At 40.9% G+C, this 13,407-nt stretch overlaps 1 protein-coding gene across 1 annotated transcript; it reads left to right on the top strand.

Moving 5' to 3' along the window:
• The first annotated feature begins 876 nt into the window (after positions 1-876).
• Positions 877-9,926, top strand: PSMD5 (proteasome 26S subunit, non-ATPase 5). Its single transcript, XM_024206680.3, has 10 exons — positions 877-1,070; positions 2,183-2,327; positions 2,585-2,698; positions 3,247-3,375; positions 4,140-4,249; positions 4,908-5,050; positions 6,566-6,757; positions 7,621-7,730; positions 8,477-8,617; positions 9,134-9,926. The coding sequence occupies exons 1-10, from the start codon at positions 898-900 to the stop codon at positions 9,389-9,391; spliced, it is 1,515 nt and encodes a 504-aa protein (XP_024062448.2). The 5' UTR covers positions 877-897; the 3' UTR covers positions 9,392-9,926.
• The last annotated feature ends 3,481 nt before the right edge of the window (positions 9,927-13,407 follow it).

Raw genomic sequence — 13,407 nt, 5'->3', positions numbered from 1 at the left:
GGATACATATTAGCTTCATTTTGCATTTATCAACACTTATTTATTTAAGAACCTGGTGCAAAGTGTCAATAAATGAGTACGTTAAAACAAAAGGCAGCTAGTTTGACTCTATGTCTGAAGGGAGATGATCAGGGAGCTGAGCCCGGGGAGGAAATGCTGTTGGAGGCTTTCCAGGAGGAGCTGAGTGACGGTGACTTTCCAAAAGTCCTTCCCGGGAGGAGCCGAGTAACCGGCTGGGGAGGCTGCTCTGTGAATACTTATTTTGTGTTGGACGGAGAGGATGGCAGAGCAATTCGGTTGTGGGGCTAAAAACCTGACTTTTATTGTTGAGAATTAAAAGCAGGGGTTTGTGGGGGGGGGGGGGGGGTTATTCTGAAGCATCCCGAGACGCCAGGGCGGGTGTGTTATGTGACCTCCCTGCGGGGGCTGCCATGATGGTGGCCACCCGGCCGCAGCCTGGGGTCTTTACCCCGTGTCTTTGCGCCACTCCCGGGGGCGGGCTCTGAGGGGGCTCCTTGCAGCCCCCCCCCCGGGAGGGGCCAGACACCAGCACGGCGTGATGTCACTAACACCCCACAGTGACAGTGGGTGGCTGTGAGACGTCTTCGTCCTCCCCGCACGGCCTGGCCACCGCCTCTATCGCCGCCCTCCCCGCGGCGGACGCTTCAGCCTGGCCCGGCCCGCTCCGCTCCCAGGAGGCCACGGGGCGGACTTGCCAGACTAGTCCCGCCCCTCGCCTTACAGCAGCCAATCAGCAAGGTGCAGGGGCCCGCCATTTTGTTTACATTGTGCCGGACGCGAAAGGAGCCTCTTAGTTACGCCCAGCGTGGTTGCTAGGGGGGTTCTCGCGATACTGCTAGCCCCACACTCCCTCCCTCGGTTGGGTTGGGTGCCAAGATGGCGGAGGAGGCGCTGGAGCTCTTAGCCCGCGTGTCCCGGCTGGAGGAGCCGCTGGAGGAGCTGCGGGCCCTGGGGGTGGCCGTGCAGGCCCTGCCGCTGAGCGCTCTGAGGGAGCGGGCGCCCGACATCCGCCTCGGAAGCCTCTTCGCTCTGCTCAACGTGAACGACAGGTTGGCCGGGCCGGGGGGAGGCCTGGGCCGGGGGGAGGCGGGCACCCGGAGGAGGGGGCTGGCGTTCGGGGTGAGCGATGCGGCGTCGCTGAGGTACGGGGGGCACCTCAGGCTGCCTCCCTGGAACTGGGGCGCTATGTGGTGGGGGCGGGGCAGCGCTGTCGGGTGGGGGGCCGGGCTGTTATGGGGGGGGGGCGTCATGGGGGACCAGGCTGCTGTGGCACGTGCTGTTGCCGTAGGGGTGATGCTCTGCTCCTCGCTGTCGTGCAGTCCGAGGTGCTGGGTGTCACTGGGTGATAGGGTCCTGTATGCAGAGCCCAGCGATGCAACAGCCCTGGGATCCTGGGGCTCCCTCTGATCATGGCTCTGTCACTGAATCATTGTTTGGCCTGTGGCAAATCTTTTCTCTCTGCCATGGTTTCCCCATCTGTAAAATGTGGCCGATACTCCATAAGGAGGTTGGGATTTGGTTTTTTTGGTGTGTGGTTATTATTTGTAAAGCACATGGGAGGAACTGTTTATTTACTGACTATAAACTATTGCAATTATCACTGCCAGGAAATAGAATCAGAACAGTACAAAGTTGTTTTGCACGTGCATAGGCCTGTAGTAGTAAAATCTAGATTATTCTGCAAAATTCAGAATGGTGACAAAACTCAGTTGGTGGGAAATAGCCACAGGGTTGTTTCTGTGTCACAGAGTTGTTTCTGTTTGCCTTAACTTGTTAAATTCTTTAGCTAAGGCTGAGGTCCCCAAACTGGGGTGTGCCCCCCTTAAAGGGGCATGGAGGAATGTTTGGGGGGCACGGTTGAAGCCTGGGCCAGCCCCCATGGGGAGTGCCCTTTGGCTGCTGGCCCCAGCCCCGTGCCCTGGCTGCTGGCCATGTGCCCAGGGCCCCAGCTAGGGCTCTGCTCCCAGTCCTGCCCACAGCTGTGGCCCCAGCCTCAGCTCCCTTACCCCTGTCCATGTCGTCCTCCCTCCCCGCTGGAGCTGCGGCCCCACTCCTGGGATGTGTGTGTGTGTGTCTGGGCGGACAGGGTAAGAGGAGGTGTGACTCTGAAATGTTTCGGGAACACTGATCTAAGGGGTGTTTTTCCTTCCCCTGCAAACAGAGAACAGGTTGCTTTATGTGTTTCTATCTTGGAGCGGTTTCTTCAGGCAGTGGATCCATTGTATGTAATCCAAAACTTCAGAGAAGAACTTCAAAAAGGACTCTTTCATCCTGATGATTCAGTTAAACTTCTTACTGTAGCTCAGGTATGGACCGTAACTCCTATATTCAAATAGTAGGTTAGATCTTTGACCATTCTTGGCTAGTTTTAATCTATTATCACTTTTTTTTATTACAGTTTAATTCTTTACTTCCTAGTACCAAAGTAGGACAAAAGCACCATATTGCTACTTGTATATGGATTCTAGTTAGAAATCCTACATAAACTTGTTGAAATTTTTCATGTTGGTGTTTTGTGTCTGGTGGAAACAGACTAATACTATATGTTCAACTGAATTTTTAGGTTGGAAGAATAGTTGAAAATTCAGATGCTGTTAGAGAAATTCTCAATAATCCTGAATTACTAAGGCAAATCATTTATTGCATTGGTGGAGAGAAAATAGCTGTAGCTAAAGAGGTAAGTGTTGCAAACAATAAATCCTTTTTTTCTTTTTCACACTAATTGAAAGGTTCAAAGTATCTTATGTTGTATCTACAGTGTCTGAGTTAGCAGCCTTGATTATTCTTGGATAATAGAGAATTGGGGGCTTGGATAGCCCAGGAGACCGGGATCAGCCTTGGTGTAAAAATTCCAAAAGCATCTAAATGTCTTAGGCTCTGGAGTCACTCTAGGTAAAATCATCTAACAAACCCGTGTCGTTGCTGTCTGGTAACTCTCCTCTGTGAAGTGAATTGATGTGGTCTCCTGTCTGATTCCTAAAGGATTTGTTCACGTCACAGAAACCAGCATAATTAGCACTTTTGCCAGTCTCAGCAGAGAGACCAATATTTTTCAGTCTTCTCCCACTGATAAAGCATAGCTCTAGATGTCTTATGTATTATTTAGCCTATTGGAAAAAAACAATTCAACTGACTCTTCTTGTCTTGCTTTTTCATTCTACAGTTGGTTCTGCTACTGTGTGTGTATGTGTCTGTATTATCACGAAACACTGCCTTTATTTGTAGGCTATCAAATCACTGTCGAGAATAGCACAGACTCAAGATGGGCTGGAGGCTTTATTTGCAAGCAATTTTTTAGTTGACTTGAAAAATGTCATGGCAACAAGTGATGTTGTACGATACAGAGTATATGAGGTAAGAGCAATGTACTTCTTGGTGTTTGTTACAGGGCACCACGACTCTAGTGCATTGTGATTTGGAATGAGATGGAACATAGCTGTCATTTTTAACTGACTTGCAAACTTTGTACATTTCTGGAGGGAAGAAAGATGGCGTGGGGGCGGGAAAGGAGCATACCATAATTCTTTATGAAATTATGAATCACAGTTTTCTTCCCCCCGCAAACCTCAAAGGGTTTTGAAATGGGGTGGGCTGAAGGTCTGGAGGATATTTATGGGCTGTCCTCTATTATATTTTGTTTTTAAATTATGGTGGATGGGGGCCCAGAGCCTAGGATGGACACCTATAGATATTACTATCAATCAAATAAAAAATACAGGTGCAACTCTTTAAAAAAAGAATGGGGAGTGGTGATGGTAAATCACTGCCATCTGTATAACTTCAGGTACGTGGGTGGCAAAGGAGCAGTCACAAAGCTTAAACGTGTGAGGAAGAAACAAAGGGAGTGGAGAGGCTGGCATTTTTAGCAGAGCAAAGGGGGGAAAAAAGCAGGATGTAAGAAGAAAGCAAAAGAACATACTGCAGTCTGAAGACTTATCAGCGAAATAAGCTTTTAAAGCAGGATGGGGGTTAATAAATAATGTTTTCAGGCAAAAATTCTGTTTGGAATATGTAACGTATAGGTCTGTATAACTTTATCAACATAATGCGGTGTGCAAGCACTCAAAGTCTTACACAAATGCTTTTATACACCTGTCCTTCCTGTGCTTACTTTGTAGTTAATTGTTGAGATTTCTTCAGTGTCTGCGGTTTCTTTGAATTACTGTGCAAACAGTGGATTAATATCTGAGCTAATTGAAGAACTGACTGGAGATGATGTGCTGGTCAGGTATGTTGACAGATTGTTTTCAAAAGTAGATTGTCTGGAAAACAATTTAAGTACAAGGATCCATAAAAAAATATTTAAAAGGCGTTGGATTACAACTGTATTCTAACTGGGGAGGGGGAAGAGGAAATCATAACTCTGTTCAAGTTTGTTTGATTTTGTACTGCTAGTCCAAACAAGCACAAGAGGCTGTACTGGAGAGAATTAAACACTGACAAAATATTGATTTAACTAAATTTGAAAGTAAAGTTGATTCTGGATTGGGGTCTCACTTTGATTAGCTTAGTTTGATCATTTAATCAGAGACGCATGCAGGTCCTCACGCCCCACACCCTCACAAGTCAGGTTAATTACTTTTAAAAATTTAGTTGGACAATTTTTTTTTTTTTAAGTGCTAATACTTCTGTTTTAAACTCTTTGGGATATGGCCATGTCTTACACTAGCACAGTACAACCACAGAATTAGAACTCTGCTCCTGATTGCAGTCTTTGGGTACTATTGCAATATAAATATTAGGAGCATGTTACCTTTAAAATGACAACTGTGAAAGATTAAAACATTATTTTCTTTATCGATCTCTTGAGATTATCTAGATATTTAGGTTACTTTAAACAGGATATGAAATAGGCCAGGTGAGCATTTATTCTTTATCTTCTGTAGAGCTACCAGTATAGAGATGGTGACCTCATTGGCATACACTAAGCATGGACGTCAATATCTTGCCCAGCAAGGAATCATTGATAAAATTTCCAATATAATCATTGGGGCAGATTCTGATCCTTTCTCAGGCTTCTATTTGCCAGGTGATGTTATGCATTGATTGTTTCCAACGTTGTGTAATGTTGTTCACCTCTAAAGAACTGATAAACTAAGGGCTTTGAGCCTTTTGTCCTGAGAGGAAATGTGTATTTTTGATAGTAAGAATGTTATAAATGTATATGTACCTGAAATGTTTATGAATGGTCTAAAACGTGATTGCCTTCTTTACATAAGGGCACTGGGAAAAGATGAGTTACAGGGATGCTGTCAAGTATAGTAGGCACGCAGTTGAAGAATTGCTGTTGTCTCGCTAAACAAGATATTAAAAGGACCCCAACAACTTGAAACCTAATCAGTTTAAAAAATGTAAATTCAAAGAAGTTTGAGGTACTCCACTGCCCAGATACATCTGAAAAACCACAAAAACTAGCGATTATATTTTTACTATTTTTTTTAAAATGTAAGTTTTCACCTCTGTTGCTGTGTGAAACTCCTGCACAAGTGGGAGAAACTCTGCATCTTACAAAATTTTGGCGTACAGTGTTTAAAAACAAAACAAAAAAACCCCTACTCCTTCATTTTCTCCAATATTTCAGTTTATAGTAATCTGAAGTGTTACTTGCAGTAAAAGAAGGTCTTTAAAAAAAAAATCTTCTGGTAGAAATAATTTTGTTTCTCTTAAAGTTGGGATATCCCTTTTAATAGAAATGTTCTCCTGAGCTTTTATTGGGAGTGAAACATTTTTTTGTGAAGGTTTCTTTTTTTTTTTTTTTTTTTGAGACTCAGAAAATGAGACTGACTAGTCCTGTTTTCATTGTCCAAGGTGATTGAAATGAGAAGCAAACATCATAAATAATTTTAATATCTAAGGTGTTAGTGACTTAAGTCACTGTTTTTTAAATATTACTTTTAAGCTGACAGTGTCTCTTTTAAAGGAGGTACCAGTCTTTTTAAATGGGTAGTGGTCAGGAAAAGAGTGGGGAATATGAATGAACTACATCCTGTTTGAATATTGAGCAACTGCAATTTGATCTGAAATTCAGGATCCAACCACCTATAAGTGTGTAACTTTTATGTGGAACTCGGTGGTGCTTGGGTCAGCCCATTTATTAGTAGACAGGTGTCTATTTCACACAAACAAGGAAGCCATTGCGCTGTTACAGCTTCACCAGAGAGGTGATGGAAAATGAGCTCTTGTAGAGCAAAGTTGAAGTATACTGTGGGGGCATGTCTAGGCTGGGATAAGAGGATTAAAAAAACACCACCACTTAAAAATCTCTTAGCCTTGTCTAGATATCCGTTGAGCATGTAGGAGTAGCTTGCACTACCTCTGTTTGTGCTATACACATTTGTTTTAAAAATACTGGCTTTATCTAGTGGTGTCCTTTCAGTCATATTACTTTTTTACAGCTGAACAATTTTATCTTCAACACATTTCTTTAATTATGCCATTCGTGTAAAAGTCTTTTTTGGTATCTTTTCCTGGTTATTGACTTGAAATTATGCTACTGACGTTATTTTTCTTTTCTGTTGAATGTTTCTTGCTTTGCTTTTGGTAGGATTTGTGAAATTTTTTGGAAATCTGGCTATTGTAGACAGCCCACAGCAGATCTGTGAACGATATCCCATCTTTATGGAAAAAGTATTTGGAATGGCCGAAGGCCATGACCCAACCATGATTGGAGTGGCTGTGGACACGCTTGCAATCCTGGGATCAAATGTGGAAGGAAAACAGGTTTTACAGAAATCTGGTTTGCATCAATTTTTTTTCCCTTATATTCTAATAGACAAAGGAGAGTTTACTGAGGGATTTTCACACGCAGGAGTGGGGAAAGGGACCTTAAAATATATTTACTTACCAAAGATTTCTATTTGTTTTAATAGCTGCAAAGCACCAGAATAATAATTTTTCTATTCACAGTCCCTCTTCAATTTTGGTAGGGTGTGGGAGAATAGGGGAAGAGGAAAGTACTACTGGTTCTGAAGAGGAGCCTAATATATATGGCATTACTGCCTGTGATCAAACCGTGTTCATGAAACACATGGCAGTATCAGAGCTGCAGCTTGGGCTGTCAGCTAAAATTCCTCGTATTGCAGTGAGCAGCATAATGCAAGTCCACAACCGCACTGTAATTTTAGGAGATGTTCATCTTTCTTCTGTGATATGCTTTCTTAAAAAGGATGAGGAAAATACAGCCATGTAATATACATCTTTTTGCCTACAGACATGGATGAATATGCTTTTTGTGTGTCTCCTGGTGACATCACTTTTTTTTGAAGATTATAGGACTACTTTTAGTATAAGATGAAATGGCTGACCAAAATGGCCCAGAGGATTCGAAATGTGATACAGAACCCTTTTCACTACTGGTTCAAAACTAACCCAGTTTGGTGAAAGTCCATACCAACAGATGGCAGCTATATGTATTGTCAGTATAGTATATCTAGAACTGCTCTTGCTCAGGCTGTGCATCCCAGCGCTCTTCTCTAGCATTTAATTCAGTCTACTGTAATACTGATAATTTGACATCGTACAGAAGTTACTGGAGATTTTATTAGTATGTTGGGAGTATGCATGACAAATGAAAATTTCTTAATGTTTTTAATTTCAAAGGGAGTAGATTTCAACATCTGTTAAACAGAATCGGGCACCAGGCAAAGAATCCCCCAGCAGAGCTAAGACTTCGATGTTTGGATGCCATATCATCGCTTCTTTACTTGCCAGTAAGTTGTTTGAAATGTAGAGAAATGACACTATTGTGTGTTTTGTAGAGGCTAAGTCAAGGTTTCTTAATAGTTTACTGTTTTTGTAATGAACTCTTTAAACTTTTATTTAAAAAAATACTGTATTTGCTAGTGGAGAAGAGTAACATTGTGGTTTTAATTCATGTAAGTGAAGTGTTTGTGCTTAGATACGTAACATTTCTGCTAAATAATAGCTGTTTTCAGTGTTCAGAATGCAAAGTTCTAAAGTTCCGTGAAATTGTCACTTTGCTCAGAATAGACAACTTTTACAATGAAAAGGAAAGTGCATGTAGTACAATACTTATGGCTTAAAGGGACATTGTAAAACTACTTGAAGACCAGAATGTTGTAATTGGGTTGTGTAACCCACCCCACTTAATGGAAATGGTTTCAAGATTTTTTTCACCTGAGTGAAGCATCCTCATTTAAACTTCCCCTGCAGCCTTGTGAATTCCAGCAGAAGTAGTAGTAGTGAAACTCCTAAGAATCCGTGAGAAAATTCTACCCTCCAAACTGAGTGAAATACAAAAAGTGAACTGCATATTTGGGAAAAGTAAATTTGATACTTAAAATTCTTTGTTTAAACTGCTGTTGGCTAGGTGACTTAGTTTTAAATTGATTTTTTCCTTTATAATTTTCCTGACTCTTGAGAACGAATATTAAAAATGCAAAAATTATTCATCACAATGTTTCTAGCCTATTTCATACTTTCTCTCCATGTGTAGCCAGACCAGCAAACAGAAGACCTGCTAGGAATGACTGAATCCTGGTTTGCTGCCTTGTCTAGCCAGCCATTGGAACTCTTCAGAAGTATTGGTACTCAGCCATTCCCTGATCTCCACTGTGGGGCTTTAAGAGTGTTTACTGTAAGTTTCCTTTTTTTTAAAATGAGACCAGAAGTTGTAAATTCCTTTCCTAGTGATAGCATCAAGTTGTAATAATGTGTGTAAATATTATCTTTGTAGACTGATTTCTGTATACAAATCTGTGTCCAACCCTCATACATCAGACCGGAACCCAAATAGAATCCAAACTAGGCACCAAATGAGTCTGGTCTGCACTTTATATCCTCTTGTAAACTAAAAAATGAATTAAGTTTTAGCCTCTCCTCATTGTTTGGTGCCACAAAAGTGATGATCCATAATTCATTTACAATCTAAAGGGGAAAAATAACTCTAGAATCTGTGTCTAGAATTAAAATACTACTGCTTGATTGGACAGCCACAATGTCTTCTTCTAGTCTCCATCCTCCGGTTGCCCAGACTGCATATCTGATTTCAGTTGTATTCTTGTCCCTGACTATTGCTTAACAATCAGTGTATTATATTAGCATATTAAAAAAAATCCAAACTTGATTATTTTTCTTCTTTCTTGATGTTTAGGCTATTGCAAACCAACCATGGGCACAAAAACTGATGCTTGACAGTCCAGGATTTGTGGAATATATTGTAGACAGATCTGTGGAACCTGACAAAGCTTCAAAGGATGCCAAATATGAACTGGTTAAGGCCCTTGTAAATTCCAAAACAATAGCTGAAATATTTGGAAACCAATACTACTTAAGGCTGAGGGCTTATCTGCAGGAAGGTCCTTATTACGTTAAGGCTGTTTCTACTACTGCTGTGGAAGGGGCAGAATAATATCAGCGTCATCACATTTTTTCCTTTTTAGCAATCCAGTGTTACTGGAGCAGTGGTTGGTCCAAAATGGCTCCAGTTTAGAGGCTCTAACCTCATGAAAGAAACTTTAGAAAGCATTTGACTCAGTTGTTTTAATCTGAAAACAACTACGAGTCAGGAGAGTAATTCTCAAACAGCCGTAGGGCACTTTAAAGCATCATGGTGTACATAAATCCGCTTCCTGTACATTTATAATGTTGTTTTGATATAACCTTGTCTAATGACTGACATAAGCAGTTTAGTTTATTACAATTACACTAGCTACTTTTGGGGGCTTTCATGCCTACAGGAGATGGTGCAAAAATAATTGTTTTTTTTTCCAGTTTGGTTTGCTGGATGTAAGTCTTGTATAAACAAACAGTTCTGAATGTTCTTTACATCTTATGGGGAAAGTGAACATGAAAAATCTTACATTTTTAAAGATACTGTCTGATAAAGTGAGTGTTAAATCAAATTGGAAGCTGCCTTTTTTTTTTTTTTTTTTTTTTTTTTTTTTTTTTTTTTTTTTTTTTTGACCTTCTTTGTACTGCAATTAAGATAATTTGTTTAAGAGGACATTGTATGAACCACAGTCTGTTAGTCAATCTGTTTGCTTAGAAACAAATTTTAAATAGATTTTACTGTCATTTTGATCAAAAATTGATCTCTCCATTTTAAAAGTTATCACTTTTAAATTATATCTGAACTTCGGTAATGTTAGTTATAGTAAAAGTGATAAGAGCATAAAGCCTTCTGTTTAAGGACATAAATTTAGCCGTGGAGGAAGTAACTCATGGCTATAGCCCAGGGATTGGCAACCTTTGGCACGCTGCCTGCCAGGGAAATCCGCTGGTGGCCCGGGACGATTTGTTTACCTGCAGCGTCCGCAGGTTCGGCCGATCGCAGCTCCCACTGGCCGCGGTTCGCCACTCCAGGCCAATGGGGACTGCAAGAAGTGGCGGCCAGCACATCCTTCAGCCTGTGCCGCTTCCCGCAGCCCCCGTTGGCCTGGCACGGCGAACCGCAGCCAGTGGGAGCTGTTATCGGCCGAACCTGCGGATGATGCAGGTAAACAAACCGGCCCAGCCCGCCAGCAGATTTCTCTGGCAGGCCGCGTGCCAAAGGTTGCCAGTCCCTGCTATAGCCTATTATAATTTGGTAAACCACATAGGTTTTACACATTCTCTGAAGAACAGTTTGACTACTATGGAGGACAGGATTTCAGACTAGATGGGCCATGTAATGTATTTTGGTCCACAAATCAAGACTTTTATATATATTTTTTCTTCTGTCTTATTTTAACCATGAATTACATATTATTTTAGTTCCAAGGATAAAAAATAAAATATGTGGAATACTCAAAAAATGTATTAAATGAAGATAACCACAGGAAGTAGTCATAAAAATATCAAGTTGGATATCTGTACAGAAGTAGCTTGTTCATTTCCCTGCCCCCCAAATCAGGCAAATGAATAGGATGCCTTGGTTGCACTGCAGCACCCCTCTGGCTGAGCCAGGGAGAAATGGCGTTGGGCTGCAGAGGAAACAACATCCAGCTGACTGCTGCCAGATCAGTGCTGTGGTGCAGGACCTTTTAATGGTGATGCGAGGTGCAAGAGGACTTCGAAAAGCTAGAGTGTTGGGGGCGGGAGAGGAAAGGTAATGAGTAATATACTATTTAAACGCAGAATAACTTTTTATGCAACATGTCTGTCACTTATTCTTATGAACTGGAATTTTAAAAAAGATTTTTTCATTCAAGATTATACCAGTAGCGGCGTCTATATCCTATGGTTGTAGGTGCCCAATAAACACCTTAGATAGCATTACCTCTGCACAGACTGTATTGGCCAATATTAACTGTTTCGCTTTTTACGTGGGAATGGCTAATGACTGTCTTCCACTGGCACAGTGCAAAAATGTCAGAAATCCTGCATGCATGGAAAAACTTTAAAACAGTAAAAATTATGTTGAATGTAAAAATACCTTCCACTTGCGCTGGCTAGTTTAACTTTAAGATGTTAAGTGGTTTTTGTATGCTGGTTGCTATCTGAACAGTGTACTGACATTTCAGTAAACTTTTCTACAATTCGTGAGTCTCTTCCTTTATGTGATAAGTGTGAACATTTGCAATTGTCACTTATGAAAACTACTATGTATAACCAATGTTTGGGAACGTTGGCTGCATATGCTACATTTGTCTATGCAACATTTTACAATGCCACCGAGGTGTTTTCATGTTTGTATATATACACTTTTTTTTTTTTATGTGAGCTTTACTGAAAGCTGCCACTCGCTTTAATTCTGAGGGGAAAGTGTGTGTGTGTGTGTGTGTATATGTATATGTATATATGACTATATATAAAATTTTATTTTTTTTCTCCCTTCTGACAAATGCAGAGACTGATCCTTCAGTGGGTTACCGCTAGCCACTTAAGCACTGTTCCATACTCCTTCCTCAAAGCCATGTGGCTTGCATGCTGTTGATAGCCTATAATGTGCACACATGAGATATAAAATAACTTTTTTTTTTTTTTTTTTCTCCTCAATGGTTAAAGCAATGAAGCAATCGGAATTCAGGAAAATGACTTGGCAAAATCTCAGAGGTTAAGAGCTTGTCTGCATAGGGACACTCTAGTTAATTCAGTTTAACTTTCTTAAGGTGTGAATTTAAAGTGGATTAATTAAACTGCATTAGGCCCCAGTGTAGAATTAAAATGGCCTTAATTCAGTTTAGTTAATTCACTTCAAAGTGAAATAAAATAAACTGAATTAAGGTCACTTTAATTTTGAAGTTTGTCCATAAAGGGGCTTAATTTTCTAGCATGTCCCCATGTAAATGATCCCTCAGTAAAGCACAAACTCCCACAGCCCTCTTCTTTCAACTGCTCCAAAGTAAACTAACTCCTGCTAGCCAGAGCAACTGCATTGAATTAATAGCTGAGGACTCAATGTGTTCTTTCACACGCTCTTTACCTGCTTATTATTAGAACTGTTCAGAAAATGTGTGTGTCTGAAAGGAGAGGAGTCCCCTTTCACCATCGAAAATATCAATGAAAAAAGAATCCATAGAACATTTTGACTTGGTTTAAAAAAAAAAAACAAAAGTTTTCGGCCCAAAGCAGATTTGTCTTGAAAATGTTTTGACAACAACCCAATTTTCTGTCAAAGCAGTTTCAGTGGAATTTTTTCACCAACTTATCATATAAGACCAATGTAACAAAACTGGCATTAAGTCCAACATATGAGTGCAGCTCTTCCATTAGCTTCACAACTTTTATCCTGCTGCTCTCTTTGGTCATCCCTAGGGCCCTACCAAATTCCCAGTCCATTTTGGTCAATTTCACAGTCATAGGATTTTTAAAATAGCAAATTTCACGATTTTAGCTATTTAAATCTGAAATTTCATGGTGGTGTAATTGTAGGGTTCCTGACCCAAAAAGGAGTACTTGGATGAGAGACTTCCAAAGAGAACTTAAGGCTTTACAGGAAGTGGTGGCAGACATTAGGTGGCATTCTTATTGCTGATTCAATGCTGACCCCCATATTCCAACATAATTGTGTTGTATAGGGCTGCTACAGGCTATGTCTTCTGAATGAAATATAAACAGGTCATGACTGCTTGTGTTCATTAAATACAGGGCAGTTAGGTTGGGTATTCTGTGTGAAATCTGCTTATCAAGCTGTTCCCCTGGTAGTTTCAACGGGGTGCTCTATTCTTCATTCTGTCCTACACTGTTAAAAGGATGCAGAGATAACTACATTTCACTGGAGAGTGATATGATTTCCATATTTTGCAAGGTAGTTTGGGATTGAATGATGCATCACTCAGTCAAATTGGATCAAAACTAGTTGCTGCATAGAGGGGCAAACAAGTAGATGACATGAAAAAACAGTGGATATACACCAATTCTTTAAAACAGTTTTTACTTAGAAAATAAGAATTGCATGCAGTTCTACATTCTTTATGTGAAAAAAAAGCACATCCGGTGCACGCA

Source organism: Terrapene carolina, unplaced genomic scaffold, assembly GCF_002925995.2.
Source record: "Terrapene carolina triunguis isolate 2854851 unplaced genomic scaffold, T_m_triunguis-2.0 Scaffold238, whole genome shotgun sequence".
NCBI classification, from domain to species: Eukaryota; Metazoa; Chordata; order Testudines; family Emydidae; genus Terrapene; species Terrapene triunguis.
The sequence above is the reverse complement of the archived record's forward strand: the minus strand, read 5'-3'. Positions and strand labels throughout refer to the sequence as shown.

Excerpts from the sequence above, each read along its gene's own strand:
- PSMD5 (XM_024206680.3), top strand. The coding sequence starts at position 898 with ATGGCGGAGGAGGCGCTGGAGCTCTTAGCCCGCGTGTCCCGGCTGGAG. Across the intron at positions 5,051-6,565 it reads CTCAGGCTTCTATTTGCCAG|GATTTGTGAAATTTTTTGGA; the intron begins GTGATGTTATGC and ends TGCTTTTGGTAG. Across the intron at positions 6,758-7,620 it reads ACAGGTTTTACAGAAATCTG|GGAGTAGATTTCAACATCTG; the intron begins GTTTGCATCAAT and ends TTAATTTCAAAG.